At 43.2% G+C, this 24,366-nt stretch overlaps 1 protein-coding gene across 1 annotated transcript; it reads left to right on the top strand.

The window, feature by feature from the left end:
* The first annotated feature begins 8,578 nt into the window (after window positions 1-8,578).
* LOC117521210 (protein zyg-11 homolog) lies at window positions 8,579-23,348 on the top strand. The gene is given in 15 exon segments (XM_034182553.1): window positions 8,579-8,695; window positions 8,865-9,030; window positions 9,212-9,496; window positions 9,499-10,010; window positions 13,225-13,365; window positions 14,583-14,759; window positions 14,906-14,970; window positions 16,071-16,170; window positions 16,424-16,474; window positions 19,952-20,113; window positions 20,220-20,267; window positions 20,382-20,582; window positions 20,710-20,762; window positions 22,830-22,927; window positions 23,167-23,348. Coding segments are annotated over 15 exon segments (2,358 nt in total).
* Window positions 23,349-24,366: the final 1,018 nt, after the last annotated feature.

Here is a 24,366-nt window from a genome sequence, read left to right as displayed (position 1 = left end):
GTGTGTGTGTGTCTCTCTCTCTCTCACGGATTGTTGTGACTGGTCTGGGTCTTTCCAGGTGGAACTGGAGTTACATCAGGAAAGGCATCTGGTGTAAACCTTTTGCCAAAATCCCAGTGCGGCTGTGTGCTGGATCCACTGTGATGACCCTGAACAGAAAGGGAGCAGCCACAAGCCAAAATATTGAGTATATTTTGTTTAGCACTTTGATTCCTGGGAAAGTCTTGTATAAATAATCATAATTATTGTCAATAAAAATTGGTGATTTTAATATAGGTATAGGTTAGCGTATAGGTTGCAGTCCCTCCCAACCTCGGTAAAAACAAGTGACTTATACTCAGGAAAATACAGTATATTGAATGGTCTGTGTACATTGTCCATTAAATTAAGCATCCACTGGCAAAATGTTTAAGTATTGAAAAGCTTACATATGAAGACAAAAATGTTTGTATGCACATAAAAGTTAAAAAGATATTTAAACAAAACAATCTGGAAAATTAAACTAAATAAAACACATTATACAAACCAGCAAAATTAAGTTAAAATAAAGACAATGTTGGATCAAAACTCGCACGACGATTTGATGAATCACACTATTAATTGTTCATAAAATGTCTTCACTAAAAAAAAAAAAAAAAATGATGCATTGGATGAAGTCAATTCAATTACGAGCAGGATTTCCATCTAATAAATATACGTAGTCCCAACTAAATTAAATTACATTGTCTTGAATGAATGCGCTTTATTTGAATTGAGGCTACATATATTTATTAGATGGAAATTCTGCATATAAATGAATTGAGCTCATCCAATGAGCCATTTTTTTGTGTGTTCTAGGGCTATTAATATTCAGCTTAGCCTTCTTTGAGGTCAAGAGAAAATTAAAAGCCTCCAGTTGTGCAACCACAAAAGACATTACATACATAAACATGCCTGTATAACTGTAAATCATCAGCACAATATTGAAAGACAATCCTGTAGATATGAATAATCTGAGAAAGAACTGCAGCATAAAAAATAACAGTGGACCTAGTACAGAAGCTTGAGGTACCCCACACTTTACTGTGGAAACATCAGATGTGTTATTATAATGAACACACTGCAAATAACCCGATAAGCAAGCTCTCAACCATGAAGATAGAAGACAAGAAATTTAGTAAGTTCCTTTGGCTACTTCCTTGTTTTCACTGGGGGTTGCCACGGGAGATCCAATGTGGATTTGCATGTTGAATTGGCAAAAATTTTATGCCACATGCCCTTCCTGATGCTACTCCACATTACATGTAGAAACCGGTAGGGGTGGGGTTTGAACCAGGAACCTTCCACATTGAAACCAAGCACCCTGACCACTTGGCCACCACTGAAGACCAGAATACAGAGATCAGCACTTCTGTTTGGAACTCCAGACATCTAACCAAACTGAGACAGATCGGATGTGGGCAAAAACAAGATGATGTTTAAAGTACAAATAATACAAAAAGAAACACAATCAGTGCCTAACAAGTGTGGAAGTCTACGGTGCCATCTGATGGAGAATGCTGTACTGCTTGGATAATCCTGAATCAGACTGAAAAGGAAAAGATAAAAGAGGAGACGATGAATAACAGAGAAAATAAGGTCCAGCAGCAACCACATTAAACAACAGAGAGTGGACCATGGAATCATCTGGACTTTGTTTAGCTGTCAAGTAATTTAAATGAAAAAGCAATTTGTGCAGCATTTTTCTTACCTGGCCATCCTGGGCTTGATCTATGAAGAATGACATCTGGAGTTCCTGAGGATGATGATTTTTGCTGTGGCTTGAAAAACTTGACATCCTTTAGCGGAACATGGAGACTTAGTTGTGATCTTCTCTGTAGATCACCTTGAAGGCTTTGGGAAGCATTGGAAATAACCCAACAACCTTATGTGGTGTGAGTTACTGTTTAAATAGACAGTGCTAATTGCTAACAGATGTGTATAGAATGCTGCGTCTGCTCTCAGACAGAATCTTGACAACTTCAGTGAGTGCAGTCTCTGTCTAATGATGCTCCCTAAATGCCTAATGCAAAGACGAAAAAAGATTGTGATACATCACATAAATAATAGGTGCTGAGTGATGTTCACAATATTCTTCCCAGTGAGAACCAGAGGTCTTTACTGAACCTGGTTTATAACATCAAGAAAGCAGAGTACTTTTTGTGTCTGTCATAGTCTTAGATTCTTTAAGAAAGCAATGGGAAAGTCAGACAGAAACGTTTCTGGCTCAGAAACCCCATTTGGTAATATGAAAGGTTTTCATTAGATGGCTAGGGAGCGCTGGGGTATTTCATTTCTAGTATCCTTAATATTATTTATATATATATATAAAAAAAATCATAAAACCCTACCACATCTGAAGACCATATTTTTAAAAAATGTTTCTCAAAAGAAATTTGAATCCATTTTTTTTAACTTTGATTTGATGTCATAAATAAAATCTAGAATTTATCCAGGGATATCCAAACATATGCTAAAAAAAAAGCAGATAGCTGAGCCAAACACAAACATCATCTTTCTAAAATTATCCTTAATTTTTTATTATATATATATATATATATATATATATATATATATATATATATATATATATATATATATATATTGTTGTGTGTTGGGGGGTTTGGCTGGATGTTTTTGTGTTTTCTTTTCTTTGCTCTCCAGGTGGTATGCAAACTGGTTTTTGTCTGTGGAGACGGTGCTGGCAGAAGAGTCCTTCACCCTCATCAGCATTATTAGCTGCACCTGTGGAGGATGTTCACGTGTAAACTTAAAGACTTTCAGCTGAAGCAGATAATGAGATGGCGTTCTGCATTTAAGCCATGAGTGGTTCAAGCAGAATTGCCGGGAACTCGACCTTGTGACGTTCGTTTGTGAGACGCTGAGGACCGCGCCAGGGTTTGACACATCGTGCCTGTGAAGGAGGACGGGTGAGGGACACATGCTGTCAGCACACATCAGAGGTGATTATTGTCTGAATGAGCGTTAATAGTAATTTGGCATTTTGTTACGCAGTATATTTGAACATTGATGAGAATTGTGCAGTTTGCTTCTCACTGCCGTGGCGTACGGACTGATGATCCTCCACCTGTTGTGAGAAGCTACTCATTTACATAAAGCTTAAATTTAGACCTGAATGTGTTGCTGATAGTGTGTGCCTCTGAAAGATATTTGCTGTAGCTCTGTTGACTTACCTCACCTTTTCCATCCTTCACAGAGTCAGTTTGTCGTGTCCACCTGGGGGGTGTTTGGCGGTGAGTCTGGGTCCAGAAGTGCCGAGGCTTCGATCCTTTTGGGCGCTGGAGAGCGCGCCGTCCTTCACTCCGCCAGACAAACCACATATTTATGTTGTACACTAATTATTGCACTGGAGGGGAAATAAAATAGTTTTGTTTGTGGAACCGCTTTCTGGTTATTTAGCGCTGGGTTCGGTCAGACGTTGGTCCACTCCTCAACCTGCGTCTGCACATAACAGTAGTTCCCGGCCATTCCAAAATAGACCCAGCGGCAGAAGCGGTTCCGTTTGCCGAAAGAGTTCAAGAACACTTGGAGAAAATATGGGAGCAATTACAGCATCTCGCAAACCAAATTAAACAAACAGATGCCCGCGTTACGGAGCTTGCAGCGCAAGCCGTTCCACTTCCTGCTGCTCCAGCTGCGGCACCATCGATACCGGTGCAGATAACTCCGTCACCCAGAGATTCGGCTTCCGAACCAATCATTTGTCATCCAGAGCCTTATGCGGGAAACGTTGAAGCCTGTGCTCCGTTTTTGATGCAATGTTCTCTTGGTTTTGCTCAGCGACCGGCTTCCTTCTCTTCTGATGGTAGTCGTGTCTCATATGTGACAAATTTGCTCTGAGGTGACGCTTTAGCTTGGGTCACTGCGTTGTGGAGTAATAACTCTCCATTGTTAGGATCCTTTAAGGATTTCTCCCGGGAGTTCCGCTTGGTTTTTGACCATCCGGTGAAAACAAATACCATTGCCCAACGGTTGCTGAATCTCAGGCAGGGGAGGCGGAGTGCGGGGGATTATTCCGTGGATTTCCAAATTTTTTCTGCTCAGTCCGGTTGGAATGCCGCAGCTTTAAGAGGAGTGTTTGTAGATGGTTTGAACGATCCATTAAAAGACGAGCTAGCAGTCCGTGACAAACCAAAAGATTTAGATGAACTAATATCTTTGGTTATTTGTCTAGATGATCGGATAAAGGAGCGTGGACACGAGAGAGGACGGACATCAGAGTGGGTTTTTTCGTCTCGGGGCTTTCCCCGACACAGATCTGGGCTGCCTCTTCTTCGCCCCACTGAGACTCCTCCGACGGGACCTCTGGCTCCTCTTGCGGATGAGCCCATGCAGCTCGGACGAGCTGAAGCCGCAATATTGCCCCAATCACATAAGCGTCAAGAAAGATAGTGATGACGTATCTCCAGGTGTTCTGGGACAGGCATACAAATGGACACACACACACACAAAAAAAAAACCCTTTGGTTGTTTAGTTATTTGGGCTATTTTTGTTTTTTTGTAAGGGGTTATAAATTGTTTGGGGATTTAGAGGCGGTTCCGGAGGAGTGAACGACTGGCAGTTCAGAGCTCGGCTGGACTCAGGTAATCGTTTGTTTTCATTATTTGGACTTAGGTATTTTCTGTTTGAGGATTGGGTCGTTTTGTTTTGTTGTTTTTTATTTCCCTGCTTCCCTAACCCCAACCTTACATTGCTCTGAGACCGTTTTGTCTTTTGGGTTGTGGGGTGGTGCAGGTTGGTCACGCTGAGCGTTTCTCAGAAGACCTCTGCACCTAGGGGGGGGGGTTGTCAGGGGCGTTTTTTTTGGGTTTGGTTAGGGCCCAGTTCCTCTTCAGCCCCGGTGGGCCTTTGACCGTTCGTCATTGGTGTTACCGGGGTGTGGTGCAGCGGGAACATACCTCAGTCGGAGTGGTGGGCCGATCTGTTGCCGTTCGCCATTTCGGTAGTTCCACCCCTCCCGATAGGCTGGTGGTATGGTCGGGTTGAGGCACCGGACATCTTTCCGGTTTTCCGCTGCGCTTCGGGGATGGGACCGGGTTAGTTTTTCCTGTTTCCTTCCCCAGCTTAGTAGTTTTGTGCCGTTTGCCAAATTGGGCTAACGATAGGCTCTGGAGGTGATCTGGGTCTTTCGGGGTGCTGGGGGGGGTAACAGGGTTGACAGTTGTTTTATTTTGCCCCCTGGGTGTTTTAATGAAGTCCGCCGGGGGTTAGATTTTTGTGTTGTTATGTTTCCTTCCAGGTTCCACCTCCAGGGTCGATGGGACGGTTCTCTGGGGGGGGAATTGATTGTGGGGCCGATTAACCAAGTGTGGCCGGGTCTGGGGTTCCTGGGTTGTGGGGAGGGTACCTCCTGGAGTTGATGGTATGGTCCTCTGGGGGGCGCTGTTCCTCCGTGTAAACCTGGGGACCTCTGTAAGATTCCGGTTTTGGTTGTTCTCTCCTGGAACTGGCGGTAAAGGTCTTCTGGGGGGGGGGGGCTCTGCATATCGTTCTGGGGGGGGGTTGTTTGTTATTTTTCTTTGTGAATTTATGTTTGTATTGTGTTGTTGGGGCTGTGTTGGGTTATTGCATTTGGGTGTTTTTCTTTTCTTCCCGGGGTTGGGTGGGACAGTCCCCTGGGGAGGGTTTGGGTGGGTTTTGTGTTTTTCTTCTATGTTGGGTTGTATATGGGACTTGTTTGGGGTTTTTGTTGATGCCAGCCGGCCTTCCAGCCGCGGTGCCCTGTCCTGCCATCTGCTTTCTGTCATGGACCCCGGAGGGAGGTGTTGTTCTTGGGCCTGGTCTGTTCGGTCGCCGGGAGGCTTCCCGTTGATGGGGGGGTACTGTTGTGTGTTGGGGGGTTTGGCTGGATGTTTTTGTGTTTCTTTTCTTTGCTCTCCAGGTGGTATGCAAACTGGTTTTGTCTGTGGAGACGGTGCTGGCAGAAGAGTCCTTCACCCTCATCAGCATTATTAGCTGCACCTGTGGAGGATGTTCACGTGCAGGCCTACTGACTCACAGCACCTGTGGATGATGCTCACGTGTAAACTTAAAGACTTTCAGCTGAAGCAGATAATGAGATGGCGTTCTGCATTTTAAGCCATGAGTGGTTCAAGCAGAATTGCCGGGAACTTGACCTTGTGACGTTTGTTTGTGAGACGCTGAGGACCGCGCCAGGGTTTGACACATCGTGCCTGTGAAGGAGGACGGGTGAGGGACACATGCTGTCAGCACACATCAGAGGTGATTATTGTTTGAATGATCGTTAATATATCGTTAGTATATTTGAACATTGATGAGAATTGTGCAGTTTTCTTCTCACTGCCGTGGCGTACGGACTGATGATCCTCCACCTGTTGTGAGAAGCTACTCATTTACATAAAGCTTAAATTCAGACCTGAATGTGTTGCTGATAGTGTGTGCCTCTGAAAGATATTTGCTGTAGCTCTGTTGACTTACCTCACCTTTTCCATCCTTCACAGAGTCAGTTTGTCGTGTCCACCTGGGGGGGTGTTTGGCGGTGAATCTGAGTCCAGAAACGCCGAGGCTTCGATCCTTTTGGGCGCTGGAGAGAGCGCCGTCCTTCACTCCGCCAGACAAACCACATATTTATGTTGTACACTAATTATTGCACTGGAGGGGAAATAAAATCGTTTTGTTTGTGGAACCGCTTTCTGGTTATTTAGCGCTGGGTTCGGTCAGACGTTGGTCCGCTCCTCAACCTGCGTCTGCACATAACATATATATATAAATCATAAAACCCTACCACATCTGAAGACCATATTTTAAAAAAATGTTTCTCCAAAGAAATTTGAATCCATTTTTTAACTTTGATTTGATGTCATAAATAAAATCTAGAATTTATCCAGGGATATCCAAACATATGCTAAAAAAAAAAGCAGATAGCTGAGCCAAACACAAACATCATCTTTCCAAAATTATCCGACACAGACTGTTTGCTCATTTGTCAATTCCCAGTTGGTGACATCAAACAGACTGAGCAATAGTAGGCAGGCTGGCTGTGACATTTCTCATTTGATGATAAACTGTAGTGACTGTAAAGACAGAATCCTTTAATTGCCCCAGACTTCATATGGACACATGCTGAGGTTCCAAAGTGTTTGAAACTTCTGCCCAACCACTTCATTCTTTTTTTTTTCTTTTTTTTTTGCTTTCCAAACATGGTGAGTTTGCCTCATCTTCTTTTGTAAAATAGCCAGTGTTTAGATTTTGTGCTCTTTGTGCCTGACAAACCATATACCACACTGAAGAGCATTGCTTATGTGCACTTTGCTGTGTGTTGGGTTTGTTGATATGAGCTTTACTTACACGCAGTGAGTCATCTGTTGTCGATAAAATTAGACTGGTGCAGTGTTTTGAGATCCAGTGTCACTGCGGATCTGTTATACCCTGAGCCAGAAGCCCGATAAAACAGAGACACAACTTTTAGGCTGAGAAGAAAACTCTAAAACATCTCAAATATGGTATGTGACGTCTTATATGTTTGTTTCTATTAATGGCAAATACTGACATTTAACTCACACCTGCAACATGAAGAAAAACAAAAGCCCCTTTCACACCAGGCCGACTTAGAGTTGCATAATGCCGTGTACCAACTCCGTCGAGCTATGCAGCCCTACGTGGCAATATGCTGAGCGACACAAAGGGTCCACGAAATGGACTCGAAAAATTAAACATGTTTAATTTATTTCGTGGACTTTCAGCGAAGAGCACGGACGCAGTGCTCCACACAAGTCTACACAACACTCTGCTACTGTATGTAAATCTACACAACACTCTGCTACTGTACACCAAGACTCTGCAATTGAACACAACCCTATGCCAGGGTGAAAAATCCTTTTTGGTTTTTTATCAGTAAATACCTGCATTGCTAGATTTTATTCATCTCGCTGGACTTTGCTGGCAGTGAAGTTTCAAAACCACAAAAGAATATACCGGCCAGCAAAGCTGCCACATCCACTAACGCTTCATGGACAGATTGCCAGCAAGAGGATGTGTCCACGTCCATGGCTCACCTGTGAGAAGTCCATCATCCACTCCTCACAGACGGATCACGCGCGCGATCGTCGGCTGCAGCTTTCTTTCATTCTCCTCAAGTTCTGTCACGATTGTGGCACATGAAATAAAGTCCATTAACTCCTGCTCACGGACCGATCGCCAGTGAGAGGACATGTCCATCGCTCACTAATCATGTTCGGATCCAGCTACAGCTCCGCGGTGCTTTCACCTTCTTACGTTCTCTCATGATTGTGCCACGTTAAATAAAGTCCATTAACTCATGGGAATAATGTATTCTGACTTTCTCCAAAGTATGAAATGCATCTGCGTGTCCAGGCAGTCTGTAAACAGCATCATGCAGCCAAGCTTCTCACCTCTCCACACAAGGTTTTTTTTTTCCTGTGCGCAACGCAGCCATTCCAGCATACTTGATACGCAGCACAAGGCAACTCTACATAAGCCTGGTGTGTAAGTAGAGCCACCTATAGTCACATATAGGATCTGATGACTGTTGGTGTTGGTGCTTATCTCTGGATTATGATGAGTGAAGCCGATGAGAGTGTTCAACACCCCTTGAATGGACACCAGACCATCACTGCTGGTTACTTCTCCAGCCAAAGCTGGTACCCATTGACAGCTAGGTTTGACTGGGACAATGTGATAAAGTGTCCTGTCCAAAGAAGCAGAGGTAGTGTGACCCGGAATTGAACACGTTTAAATATTAGTAGTCCATCCCGATTCCATTGATCCACCTGCTCTGCCCCTATTATTATATATGTATATTGCCCAGTCATTTCACTTTTGACAGTGTGTGTACATGTTGCAGGAAACAGAAAGCCCACAAGCCCTGAGTGACATCTGTTTGGATCAGATGTGCCATAGCCTGGACGTGCTGTGCAGCAAGCGACAGGATGGCTCCTTGTGCCTCAGATGGACATCGCTCTTCCCTCAGGAGATGGCCGACCAGCTACTGCACAAGATGGAACAGAAAGGTGTCGAATAACATTGTTATGTTAGTTCTGCCTTGTTTTATTCCAAAGGCCAGGCACATTTACAGTGTACTTAGAAGATACAGTATGCTGGGCTGAAATGCAAGCAGAAGTCTGCTTCACACTGATGGTACAGTTTCTGACCACAGTACTTTGGTCTGTTTGCTTCTCTTTCTTTAACAAGGCCTACTGAATGACACAACTGTTGGAATTTTCCAAAACTCCAACCAGCTCCGTCTTCGGCGGGCCTCCATCCGCTGCTGTTCAATATCTGCAAAAGCTTTCTGTCTGGCCCTGTGTCCTCACCGGCTCCAGGAACTAGACGCCTCCTGGGTTTATGGGGGACTCACTGGAGCTCAAATCATCTCAGGCCTGGCCTCCAATCCAGAATGTAGATCCAGCCTGCAGAAATTGTTACTGAATGGTCTAAATCTAGACTGGATGCCCTTGGGGAAGATGGAGATGCCTGTGTTGGTTTCAGCTCCTTACAGGGCCTCAGAATACTCAGCCTTGCCAACACAGACCTGACTGATCCTGTCCTAGAAGATGTGTGCTCTCTCCCTCACCTGGAGAGTCTGGATATTTCCTGCAGCACTGTCTCACAGCTCTCACCGCTCCTTGAGTGTAAGAACACCCTGCGATCCTTCACTGCCCACAGGCTCCAGAAGCTGGATATGTCCCCTGCCAAAATCCTGTTTATTCTGAGCCAGCTTCATGTGCTGAGGCACCTGGACTTTTCAGATGACCCCTTTACACTGGATGATAGTTACAAGAGCAATAGTGAAAAGGCAGTGCAGGAGCTTCTGGAGGGGAGTCCCCAGGTCCTCCCTTCACTTGTTTCTCTAGATGTCTCAGGGTGGAAAAACATCATTGAAGACACAATCAGACCATTTTTGGAGACCAGGAGTGGGCTGGTCTTCTTAGGCCTGGTATCCACTGGGGCCAGCTCCTGTGACTTTCTCTCTTCACAGAAAAACCTAAAGGTATTTATGCTAACAAACAAAGTCTAATTTACTAAGATCCCATATACATGCCAAAGTGTGTGCACATTCCAAATTTTTGTATATTGGGTTGGTGAACATTTCGCGGGTAATTTACGAACAGTAACTGCACACATGACGTGGTAATGCGGCTTATATAAATGAGGATTTTGCATTTATTAATGATCATAAGCACAAAATAAGATTCAATCAGTGACAGCTATGTGCAACATAAGGGCCCTGTCCCACTGGCGTTTAGGAGGATTTGCGTATGGATTGCGCTCAAAATTGGCCCATATTCGCCAAACATCCGCAATATCCGTGTGACATGCCTGTATGAGTCGGCAGTCATCCGAACACACCCGTGATCATCCGCAGAGGCACGCATGTCCACAGTCAGGATTTTTGAGCTGTTCAAAAATCTGAATGCGGATAACATCCGCCTTACATACTCCATATATACTCAATTCATACACAATACATACTCACTCTACGTACTGTATATCTGCTGTTAACCGCTGATATCCACAACTGACGGGGATTTGCGGCTTGGCAGCGGACTGGGACAGTGTGTAAAACAGATATATTGCGTGCCTATCATGTCCACATCACAAACTAAAATATGTTGTAGTGAATGCATACAAATTGGCCATGAATAAAGCGTTTTTATTACATCTGCTTTGCAGCTGATTTGCGGACAATCTGTAAATGCATAACAAACATGTCACGTAAACCCAAAGTACTATATGTGGCAGAAAGCGACATACCTGCCAGTCAGTGCCGGTCCGGCTGTGTAGATCCACAAAGACGTAGCTGCTGCAATCCAGGACTTTTATTTAACACCAACAAAAGGAAGAGCTGCTGTTTAGCCACAACTCACTCAAAAAAAAAAAAAAAAAAAAAAACACAGTCTCACACCCCAAGCGGCTTCCCCCCTCCCGCTCCTCAAACTCATGAACAGTTAACCCTCGCATGACAACACTCTGTGATCAACTTGTCCAAGTCCAGCAAATGCTCCAGAGGCTGTATTGTTGGTGTGAATAGTGATGCCAAAAGGCCAGAGTGAGCTTATTTTATGACCGCAATGCAGATGCCGTGCACACGCAACACGTGCGCTATGCATTCATAATACACCTGTAATACTGCCGTGATAATCTCAATGTGTTGGATCAGTTTCCTTACTACATGCGTTATATAACCGTGATTGTTCCTCATATATTCGCTATATATTATTAATATATCCGTAATTCATACTGGGACATTTGTCATTTTTGTTGCGGACGACAACGAGCGCCCGCAATTTGTATACTCAATTCATGCGCAATTAATCCTCTCCCCAGTGGGACAGGGCCCTAACACACACACACACACACACACACATTCATTCATTTATTTTCTATGTCTACTTACACCAATGAAGGGTCATGGGGTGGAGGGAGGTGCTGGAGCATTTTTCAGCGGTCATAAGGCGTGAGGTGGGGTACAAGACACACATTTTAAATGAAAATCCTATTTATTGAATATTTACCAGAGAGAAATGTGCCTTGAAAATGGTTTGTCACAGGAGGTGCGCGGCGTTTACCACCAGTCCAAATTCAGCACTACCACAAACTTCAAGTGTGCATTCCTACAGTGGGGTGCACTTCACTCCGGTGTTAATATTCTCTTCACTGTCACATAATTGTAAAGGATGTGATATAGAAAAAGAACCATTTGTGTATTCTTTATATGTTGGTGGCTGTCCGTGGCTGCTGTCCACATTCCTGACCACAAACTGTGGTGCTGAGCGCTGTTTTAAGTGTTAAGCATTTTTTCTCTGAGTGCTGTAGTTTATTCATGGCCTAAATTGATGTGCACTCATGTGTTGATTTCAATGGTATGTTTACATTTTTTGTACACCCTGTAGATCCAGTGTTATATGTTTTTCCTTGGCAGGGGGATGCACTCTGTGAGTGCTGTAATTTATTTATAGCCTAAAACCTTTGAGCCTGGTTCCAGAAGGGATCAGGTTCTCATAGAAGCCTATGTTAAAATGTCTAACTTGAGAGCAGAAATAAATGTGTTTTAAGCCTTGTTCAAAAATGGTTTTGGTCTGTGTAGCTTAATTCCCTTTCCATGACAACTGTACAGCAGGGTGACATTTTTTGTGACTCCTTAGTTTAAGATGTTTTAAGCCATGACGTTATGTGTAATTACGTGTGTGGTTCCTCCACTTCTTTGCCCATATATGGAAATCCTCCGCACGTCTTTCATTACAAAATCTCCTGTAACAGTGGAATGTGCTGCAAAAAGTGCTATGTCCAGCTCTCCTGCCATTTCTGTGGTAGTCACATGATGTCCCGTATCAACACAGCATTCAGTTTAGAAATGATCTAGTCGATCCAGCCTGTCGAATGGCCGCTCGGCGCGCGCCCTCCGCCACGGTGGGCCATCTTTAAAAAGGTTTTAACAGTCCATAATCCGTGGGATGCCGACAGAATCTTCACCGATATCCAACTGAATCTATCGAATGGTTTCCAACTGCCTGTCTCTAACAGTTTCTGAAAAAAATTTCATGGAGCAAAGCGGCAGCCTCTCAGCAAGTTCTCAGACAAAAGAAATCCGACGGGAGGGGTGGACCAGTGCTCATTCAAATCCATATAGTTTTTGAAAAAAATAAAAAGGTACGATACTTTTTGGACAGACCTCGTATTCACACGCAAGTAGCTCACTGGGAATGACTGAATCAGATTCATCCAGCTCTGCACTGATGTCACAAACTGATTTTATCCTTGATAAATCATGTTGTGTGTGCAAACCTCACCTATTTTGCATGTTCGACACCCAGAGTTTTGCTCACTCGGGTGGACACACCCTATTCATGAAGGTAAATGTGTTAATTGGAAAATACACCCTATTTTGAAAGACAATCTCAGTGTGCAATGTTAGTCCATTAGCATGCATAATTTATGGCTGGAGTTGTGTTTGTGTGTTTTTACATACACAAGCCTTGAGTAAACCACGCCCACTATGCTCAGTAATTTAACAGTTATTGCTTTTCTGATATATGAAGACATTAAATAATGTAATGAGTAGATATATGACTTTGACTCATGCATAAAATTCTCATTTACTGTACATGTTACTTGAGGCGTTTTGTACTTTTGTTTTTTTTTTGTTTTTTTTTTTGCTTATTGCAGTTTCGTAGTGAGCGTGCTGATTTTCTGTGTATGTTCAGGTAACTGGAGAAGCTAATGAGACCCAGGTGGTTGAGGCCCTCACACGGTACAGAGACAGGGAGTGTTTCACACGGGAGGCCCTTGTTCATCTCTATAATTTCACAACTGACATCGAAAAACCACGTCCAGATCTCCTGAAGGTACTTTGCTCTGTTCTCATCAGACAGGGCAGCCCCTCGTATTTAGCATGATTCGTTTGAGCAGTGGGGAGGTGATGGTCTAGTGGATAAGCGTTGGCCTTGAGACCAGAAGATCCTTGGTTCAAATCCCAGCCCGACCGGAAAATCACTAAGGGCCCTTGGGCAAAGTCCTTAATCCCCTAGTTCCTCCCGGTGTAGTGAGCGCCTTGCATGGCAGCAGGCTGACATAGGGGTGAATGTGAGGGATTATTGCAAAGCGCTTTGAGTGTTTGATGGAAATGGAAAAGCTCTGTATAAATGCAGTCCATTTTATTTTACAGGGTGCCCCAAAAACACCCATAAAATTGTATTAAATCCTGCAAAGATACAGCAAATTTGGTTGACCAAAACATGTTGAGGATGACTTGCGAAGACGACTGTCTTCCCCAACATGGCTTGGTCAACCAAGGAAAAGACATTTTGTCTGGAGGCGTATTTCACCAACTAATCATACATTTGGAGAATAGTTTTGGAAAAATATGACTTTTATGCAAAGCAACCAAGATAACTGAAACTGTGGGGAATGATCATACACAGAATGAAGTTTAAAACGTTTGTCGGATTTATTACAATTTCTATGGGTTCCGTTTTTTTGGAGGATGGGGGTGAGGGGGTCACCCTGTACCTTTAATGAACCATAGCAAGAAAAAAATCAGTCCTTTCCAAGTCAAGTGGCCTATAGGGGCTGGAACTTACCTCTGGTTTCTTTCACAACAACTAGTCCATGACTACCAGATTACTGCCTACTGAGGTCAGTACCCATTTGCAGCTGGGTTAACAAAGATAATGCAAATAATGTTGCAACTACAACTAAACCAATGACCAGCTGTCCAAAACAGATCAATTTGCTCTGCTGAGTAACAAGTTAGGTATAAAGAGACCATGAAACAAAGGTCTGTCAGTTCACCGTTGTTGACTTGGCCACCAAGATGCCTTACAATTTCTTTTGTTGTACATATTGAAATTTGTCATTCAAATGCAATGGCATTGGATAGTAATAGCCATCTGTTTGTTTTTAAACCTGGATAGTGATACTGACTGAATTTTCTTCCTGAGAGTATAAAGATATTAGTACTAAAATTTCTTATCAAACATTAGTCAGGTTCCATGATTTGACAGCTATCCAGTTGATTTTGACACAAAACCAGCGTTTATGATGGTCGCCCTCTTTCCTGTAGCTGGTGCTGAGTGTGATGCAGAGCCACGCCCCCTCGCCACATGTTCAGCTGGTGGCTTCAGCTTGTGTGTTCAGCCTCACCTGTCAGGATGTGGCAGAGGCCATGTCTGTCAGCCTGCTCAGCTCCACTGTCAACCAGCTCTTATACACCATGAAAACCTTTCCCAACCACCAACAGGTCAGATTATTGTCATTGATCAGACACATATTGCATTTTGTTGTTCAGAGTTCCCATCTTGCCAACTTTCTCTAAATTTCTACATAATCACCCAAACGTATAGTAATCATATTTTTTGACACAGCCCCCTTTCTGCGTTTACACAGATACAAAAGAACTGTCTTATGGCACTCTGCAGTGATTACGTCCTTCAGGATGTCCCTTTTGACAGGTTACTTTACTTCTCAGTTGCATAGTACAAATACACTAAACAAAAACATCTTTTTTTAGTTTTGTGTTTGCTCCCATTTTCGCAAGCTGATGTAAAGTTTTGAAGTCTTCAGTGCATAAAAGACCTATTTCTCTCAAATTTCATTTAAAAATTTGTTACAATCTGTATTAGTGAACACTTTACCTTTGTTTATCTGGCATGCCACAGTGCTGATTAAACAGCATGATTATTGCCTCAGACTGGTCACAGTAAAAGAACGATCTAAAAAATGTGGAGGCACTCATAGCTTCATAGTGGAGTATAGTCACAAAGAATTTTCTTTCAACAAAACAGATCAAATCTATGCTTGCGTCTCTGATGTGCCTTTTGGCGAATTGTAGCTGAACTTTCAAGACGTCTTCTTTTTTGTTTTTATAAAATGCTTCTCTGTACCACTTCATCATTAGTTTTTGAGGACTGTCTGCTGCACACAGATTTAACATAGAGTGCCATACTGTTTGTATTTTTACATAATTTGTGTAAATAAAGACCAAGACATATTCAGTGTCTTGGAAATGTTCATGTATCCATCCCCTGACTTGTCTGAAGAAGATTGGATGTAAAAGTGATGGTTTACAGTGGCTTGCAAAAGTATTCAGCCCCATCATCTTGGCTTTTATATTTTAAATTAATTTATATCAAGTTGTAGAGATTTGCTTTCAGTTTGAGTCTAAGGAAGATCATTTTAGAAATTTTACTTTTTGTATTTGAAACCCATAAACAAATTCAAATGCTTGAATTACCAAGGGGCTGGGGGGCATTCATGCCATCATTTTGGCTTTTAGGTTTTTATTTTTATTTTTAGGTTTAAAGGGCAGAGTGTTAGAAATTTTAATATAACAAGTCTGATTTTTTTTTTTTTTTTTTTTTTTTTTTTTTTTTTGATGTCCTAAAAAATTATAACATGTAAAAGCTCAAGGGGGCACTAACTTTTTCCATAGCACTGTAGGTAAATTTGTAGCCTCAACTGAAGATCAGATTTGTCTTATCCTTGTCTGTATCATGGTGGTATATTTTTTATTATTCTTTTCTTTTGTGTCCATGCTGTTATCATGGTTTAGGTGTTCAGCAGCCACACTGATGATTAACTGGCTGAGTAATCACGAGGATCCAACACTTCAGAGGATGGCTGTCGCTGTCATCTCCAATCTACTGGCCAAAGTCCTGACCCTGATCCCTTACTGTACATTAATCTACTACAGGGAAATAACATGACACCTTTGACTATCATCTGTTCAGAGCTTCATACCTTCTTCTCCTGTAGCACTTAGTCTCGAGCTGAAGGAAATAACTTAAAACTGGTGTCACCTGACAGCTTTTATTTAAATATTAAAAATACTATTAAAGACTGCTAAAATTTGAATAACAAGATTGACGAGATATGTAAACACTTATATATGTGTTTTATTCATAGTTGTCAACAGAGGAGACGACACAGCTAGCCAAGGATACCTTTATTATGAAGGTACATTTACACTTAATATCCAAGTAACAATGTCATGATAACTATAAATACAGTTATATCCATGTCCAAGTCCCTCGAGGGGTCCTGTAGAGGGGTGCTGTGGGAGTTTGGGTTATCAGAATCGCCGTAACACATGATCTAATCTATATGACCAAAGTAGGAGCTGTGTCCGCATTCTCTGCATTACATCAAACCTGTTCTCACCGCATGTTGGACTCTGCCAGGGCTGCACTTTGTCACCAGTCCTGTTTGTGATGTTGATGGACAGGATTTGGCACAGTCAAGGACCAGAGGGTGTCCAGCTCAGTGACCTCAGTATTGCATCTCTGCATTTGCAGATGATGTGGTTCTGTTGGCTTCAGGCAGTGATGTTTGATGTACACTGAGGAGATTTGAGGTCGAGTGTGAAACGACTGGGATGAAATTAGGATCGGCACCTCCAAATTGAAGACCATGGTCCTCTGTTAGAAAAGGGTGGATTGTCCCCTCTGGGTCAGGGGAGAGTTATTGCCCCAAGTGGAGGAGTTTAATTATGTCAGGGTCTTGTTCGCAAGTGGGGGTAAGTTGGGGCATGAGATCGATAGATGGATTGGGGCGGTGTCTGAGTTTTACGGACACTGTACCGGACTGTCATGGTGACGAAGGAGTTGAGCCAGAAGGCGAGGCTCTTAATCTACCAGTCAATTTACTCTCCTGTCCTCACCTATGGTCATGAGCTTTGGGTAAATGCCGAAAAAAGAAGGTCACAGACACAAGCAGCAGAAATGAAATTCTTCCATCGGGAATCTGGGCTTACGCTTTGGGACAGGGTGAGAAGTGTGAATATCAGGGACGGACTCAGAGTAGAGCTTCTTCTGCTTCATATCAAATGGAATCAGCTGAGGTGGTTTGGGCATCAGCTGAGGTGGTTTGAGCATCTGGTGGTCCCCTGGTCATCTCCCTTGGGAGGTCTTCCAGGCACGACCAAGAGGAGGCCCCAGGGAAGACCCAGTACATGCTGGAAGGATTATATTTCCCAGCTGTCTTGGGAATACCTCGGGATCCACCAAGAAGAGGAAGAGGACTTTGCTGAGGACAGGGAACTGAGGGATGAGCCGCTTGGTGTACTGCCACCATGACCACGACCCAGATACGTGGCAGAAAATAACTGATAGAATGAATAAAATATTTTTTAAAGTAGCTGTCTACTATAGCATTGGACATGAAATGAGGTCTTAATTGGGCAGTGCAGTCTCATTTGAGGGTGGGCGCTAAAGGGGTAAAATATGACGCATATGATGTAATTTCTCTACTTTCGGGGGACAGAAACACGGCACTTTTTCTGAGATTTTGGGCAAATTACACGCAAACAAAGTGAAAATACAAAGAAAAAGTGACAATGCGGTGGAAAGTGGACAAGTGTTGCAGTTTGTTTATGACGCAGAGTTCAGATGTGTTGAGGGGGGGTAGCGCAGGCATGAAAATGTAGCCACTCTTGTTAGCTGTGTAAGCAAACACTTACCGACACAACGTCTCCCATTTGACTCATCTTCCCGTCTCCACTGGGAACTGAAAAACCTGCACTTTTCACAACTGCTTTGGTGATTGCAGCCGAAAACAAAAAAACACCATTTTCCCGTGTGAAGTCCCGTGTGTATAAACTGTACAACGGGAGCGGCTGTCCCCATAAGCCACTGGTGTCCATTGGATTCTATGATATGTGACATACGGGGTCTGTTAGAAAAATATCCGACCTTTTTATTTTTTCAAAACCCGATGGATTTGAATCACGTGTGCTTGCATGAGCCAACCTTGAACCTTCGTGCACATGCGTGAATTTTTTTCACGCGTGTCGATTGCGTCATTTGCTTGTAAGCAGCCGTTGTGTGAGGTGTGTGTAGTGCACTCGGCGTTTTTTTCATTCCAAGGAAAATGACGGAACAACTGGAGCAGCGCGACTGCATCAAATTTTGCCAGAAACTGGATGACAGCCAGGTGGAAACCATTCGGATTATTCAGACAGCTTTCGGTGACGTTCCTCTGGGCATAACACAGATTAAGGAGCGGTACAACCGGTTTAAAGACATCTGCACAACGGTGGAGAGCGTGCCGCGCTCCGGTCGGCCATCAACATGCTGAAATGACCAGATCATTTCCAAAGTGAACGCTGTGGTGATGTGGGACCATCGTGTGACTATACGAGAAATTGCGGAAGAGGTGGACATCAGCACTTTTTCGGCACATTCCACTGTGACAGAAGATTTGGCCATGAAAAGGAGTGGCGGTGAAATTCTTGCCGCTGCTGACGGAGCAAAAGCGCCTTTGTGTTGAAGCCTCACAGGACATGCTGGACTCCGAAAAATGATGCCCACCTCTTCCACCATTCGGAAGATTCAGACGGCTTTCGGTGGCTTTTCAGTCGTGTGACTATCAGAGAAATTTTGGAAGAGGTGGGCATGTCACAACATGTCCTGTGAGACTTCAACACGGTGGCGCTTTTGCTCCGCCGTCAGCTTCGTGCAGAAGCCATCGGCATGAATTTCACTGCCACTCTTTTCATGGCCAAATCTTCTTTCACAGTGGAATGTGCCGAAAAAGTGCTGATGTCCACCTCTTCCGCAATTTCTCGGATAGTCACACGACGGTCCCGCATCACCACAGCATTCACTTTGGAAATGATCTGGTCATTTCAGCATGTTGATGGCCACCCGGAGCGCGGCTCGCTCTCCACCGTTGTGCGGCTGTCTTTAAACTGGTTGTACCGCTCCTTAATCTGTGTGATGCCCATAGGATTGTCACCGAAAGCCGTCTGAATCTTCTGAATGGTTTACACCTGGCTGTCGCCCAGTTTCTGGCAAAATTTGATGCGGCGCTGCTCCAGTCGTTCCGCCATTTTCCTTGGAATGAAAAAACGCCGAGTGCACGACACACACCTCACACAAAGGCTGCTTACAAGCAAATGACGCAATCGACAGGTGTAAAAAAATTCACGCATGCGCACAAAGGTTCAAAGTTTGCGCATGCAAGCACATGTGATTCAAATCTGTCAGGTTTTTGAAAAAAATAAAAAGGTCGGATACTTTTCTAATAGACCTCGTATGTTACCCCATAACGTGATAATTAAGCATGACACATGGTGAGCACTATTCCTTTTAAAACCTATTAACTCAACCAGTAATTTGCATCACTTTTTACAAAAATTAGAGCAACTTTAATTTTTGACCCCTGTACAAACTGAAACTGACCTTTGTCACCATTATTGTTGTTTTTACCCCATAACTCCATAACATTCAGTCGCAGATAGTCCAAACTATACCTTTTTGGAATCCTTGTGATCAGACAAATGATATGATAGGGTTTTCAATATGATCAGAGTATCTTTTAAACTCTGAACCCCTTGAGAACTTTGGGTGGCCTTCACCCATCTGACCCGCGTGCTCATGCTGGGCCTCTTATTTTGCTGGGCCTCATTTTTTTTTTCTTGCCTCTGTCTGACAGCAGCTGCTGGGGATTGTGCAGCAAAAGGCCATGATCGGCGTAGTGGACAACACTCTGAAGTTTGCCCTGAGCGCTCTGTGGAACCTAACAGACGAAAATCCCACTGCAGCCCACAACTTTATCAAGTGTCAGGGCTTGGAGCTGTACGAGGAGGTTCTGGAGGTTGAACAGCCCCAAAACAACAATAATGCACACAGTAATACTGAATACACATAGCAGTACATTACACACAGTAATGTCTAATGCTGTACTGTTTTTTTTATTGCAGTCATACTACACTGAGGCTTCTATTCAGCAGAATGTTCTGGGTCTCCTGGTGGGTCAAGTGTTGTACTGTATTTCACTGTTTATATGTGTCACTTAAATATAATTTTGACTTGAGACCACTATCCAGGAGACTGTCACACTGTTTGGTTTTGTTGTGCTGCAGAACAACATCGCAGAGGTGGAGGAGTTACAGGAGGATCTGATGGAGGAGGATCTGTTGGAGCATATCCTCAGTCTGCTGCAGGGCTCCCAGGTGGGACTGGAGGTCCGTTACTTTGCCGGGGGAATTCTGGCACAACTCACTTCCAGACCAGAGGCCTGGAGCCTGGACAGTAATCTTCAAACTACCATACTGAAGCAGCTGGTGTGTGAGAGACACACACCCAACAACATGATGTATTCAATGTGCACAGACTTTGATATTCCTAGATACTGCTTTTAGTGGACCAGTTTGCTCTTGTAACATAGTTTCTCTTTTTCTCTCTCTGTAGCATTCTTCCATAAAAACATGGACTCAACTTGAGGCAGAAATGGTCTCTTACAGGTAAGAGAAAAGACAACTGAGGTGAAATTAAATAACATTTTTAGAAGCACTGCTGACAAGTACAGCAGCTTCTATCGGGTGTGATGCAACTCGCTCCCCTCGGGACACAAACTCATGATCTTCGGCGCAGGAGACAGATACTCTGACCAGTCGGCTAAAACCCGGGATCTGGCCTGAGCATCTTTTGGCTGTTGGGGGAGTGAGGCCTATTGACTACCACATACAGTGAGTCCTGCTGGTCTCCGTCACACAAGCGCTTACAAATTTAATATTAAATTTAAACTACACGTCAATATACATAGATGAAGTGTTGTGTATACGAGGTCTGTCCGTAAAGTATCGTACCTTTTTATTTTTTTCAAAAACTATATGGATTTCATTCATATGTTTTTACGTCAGACATGCTTGAACCCTCGTGCGCATGCGTGAGTTTTTCCACGCCTGTCAGTGACGTCATTCGCCTGTGAGCACGCCTTGTGGAAGGAGTGGTCCCGCCCCCTCGTCGGATTTTCATTGTCTGGAAATGGCGGAATGAAAAGGACTTTTTTTCCATCAGAATTTTTTCAGAAGCTGTTAGAGACTGGCACCTGGAAACCATTCGAAAAATTTATCTGGCTTTCAGTGAAAATTTTACGGGCTTCACAGAGAATAAGGACTTTAACTACAGGTTTAAGGACCCCTTTAAAGGACGGTCGGTGCGCCGCGCTGCGAGCTGCGACGACGCAGCACAAACCACTGGATCATTTCTAAGCTGATGGCTCTGTGGATATGTTCAAATGTGTATGTTCAAATTCTGTGATATTTTGTACACCAATTTTTACTTAAGCAGTCAAGTGTACCGTTGTGCTCAAACGTTTACATACCTTGGCAGAATTATTGATTTTTTTTGGCCATTTTTCAGAGAATATGAATGATAAAATGGCAGCTTTACCATCAGAGGAAATAAAGAGCCCCGTCCACAACTATCATGAATGACTCCAAACTGTCATTGGTGTTAAAGGGGGGCAATGCACAGTATTAAGAACTGGGGTATGTAAACTTTTGATCAGGGTCATTTGGTTAGTTTCTACTGTCATTATGATTTAGAAAGTGTAAACAGTTGTTTGACAATAAATAGTTTCACACAACCACTAACCATGAGTGAGAAAAAGGTTTTCTGTTATCATTTACATTCTCTGAAAAATGGCAAAAAAAAAAAAAATTCTGCTAGGGTATGTAAACATTTGAGCACAACTGTATGTTTAGGGGAGGTGATGATCTAGTGGTTAAGGTGTTGGGCTTGAGTCCAGAAGATCATGGGTTCGAATCCCCGCCTGACTGGAAAATCACTAAGGGCCCTTGGGCAAGGCCTTTAATCCCCTATTGCTCCCGGTGTGTAGTGAGCGCCTTGTATGGCAGCACCCTGACATCGGGTGAATGTGAGGCATACTTGTAAAGCGCTTTGAGCATCTGATGCAGATGGAAAAGCGCTATATAAATGCAGTCCATTTATGTTGGCCTCAACTACAAATTTGTGATTTTGGAGATACTGGATTTTGCATCTGAACCCTTCATTTCACCAAGAAAAAAAATTCATTTATGATTTTATTGAATGTACAATGTGCAGCCGATCTGCTCTGTGTCTGCCTGATCCCATCAGATCTCAGAAGCTAAGCAGTGCAGGACCTGGTTAGTACTTGGATGGGAGACCTCTTTGGAACACCAGCGGCTGTGTGTGTTTCTCCAGGTAACACTGGAGTTGCGTCAGGAAGGGCATCTGGCGTAAAACCTGTGCCAAAATATCAATGCGGATCTGATTGTATCCGCTGTGGCGACCCCAAACACAAAACGGGAGCAGCCGAATGGACAACCATTGAATGTACAATGTGATGCAAATATTTTGTAACCATATCAAATTGTGAATTTGATATTGCCTGAATTATGTAGACAGATCTTTTGAAATGAAATTTTTAAAAAAGACAATGCAGGAAATACAATGGAAGAAACACAAGACAACATCACACTTAAAGGCAACATTGAAATACAGTTCTGCCATTCACTCCTCAGTGTATGTGTCCTTTCAACCAGGTCGTTTCATCCATTCTGCCCTTTGCTTCAGACACATCAGCCCTCAGGAGTGCAGCTGTGGGCGGTCTGGGCCATACATATGGTCTGTAGTCAAAATAGTAAGTCACACACTGAATCATGTCAAGATGTTTGACAGTAGCGACTATGTGAGTGAATTTGTAGTGGTGACTGGATATGAATTACAATACCAATTTACATACAAACATAAATTTATTTTGGCAAATCAATGACAAATTATGAGAGGTGACTTATTAAAAGAAATTGCTGGGTGTCTTATGAGTGGTTGATCCCTGTCCACATCTTCACATCATGCTGTTCTTTCCTGTACATCATCCAGCTGCACGCTACAGCAGCATGCTGGAGGAGGAGGGTGTGACGGAGCTCCTGAAGGCTTTGGCTGCACATCCCGACACTCACAGTGACATCAGAGAACTGTCAGGTAGAATATTGTGTGCGGTCGAGCAACACCAGGGCAACTCAGCATCCTGTGACAGCCAGACAAGCCTTCAAAACTTGTGATGACAGTGGACAAGAACTTGACATGATGTTGTTTGGTTCTTTTGGATGACTAACCCTTGGAACCTTTTGGACAGCATTCACTGTTTCTTTGGACAATTACTTGTGTTCCCATTGTGCCATAATTTCTCATCAGTGTGGATACCTGCAGACTGTTTACCTTCTTCACTCATCGCTTCTTGAATACATCACTTCTGGGTGGGCGTGGGGGGGGGGGGGAGCTATATATTTGAATTATTTCCTTTTAATTCAACAGTAGAGTAGCAAAGAATTTGATTGATGAATTAGTGGCCCTCTTAGATTTTGTGTAGCCATGGTAACAGTTATGGATTCTTGTTTGAAAAATTTGTGTCAATTTTTTTGTATTGTGTGGCAAAGTGTAATTATACACTTCTTTGTGTGTGTGCACACTTGTTTTCATGACAATTTAGCACATTTTTATGATTGCACACCTTCAATATCAATACACTGATAAAAACGAGGACATTTTCCACATCCTCGTTTTTCCAAGCACTCTAAAGCATTCTAGACCCCCCCACCACACCTCCAACATGCTCCCAGACCAAATATCTCATATGCCCTAAAATATCAATTTTTTTTGGAAAATAAGTGTAAAAGTGTGTTTATCGTTTTTTGCTCGTCTTCAATTTCACCATCAAGTGCACAGTTTTGGAACTTAACACACTTTTCACACACTTTCAGTTTGACATTATTGTACTCATAAGTCACATAGTGTCTTCATATGTTACATAAAAATCAGGTTTAACCAAAATATGGCCCTAGCCAAAAACTCAACATGGACATATCCCTGTAAGCATGGATCAGAATGAGTTTGATTCCCAAGACTATAAGGCCTTGGTAAAGGTATGTTCCCATTTTTACCCGAGGCCATCAAATATGGCTATTGGGTATTGCAAAGACTTTGCATCCGTCCGTCCGTCTGTCTGTGCTCAGTATAAGTCCAACCCTATTACTGCCTTCAAATTCAATGGGAACATTCTTAGGGCACAGACCTTGGACA

The sequence above is a fragment of the Thalassophryne amazonica genome, chromosome 12 (genome assembly GCF_902500255.1).
Source record: "Thalassophryne amazonica chromosome 12, fThaAma1.1, whole genome shotgun sequence".
Taxonomy (NCBI): domain Eukaryota; kingdom Metazoa; phylum Chordata; class Actinopteri; order Batrachoidiformes; family Batrachoididae; genus Thalassophryne; species Thalassophryne amazonica.
The sequence above is the reverse complement of the archived record's forward strand: the minus strand, read 5'-3'. Positions and strand labels throughout refer to the sequence as shown.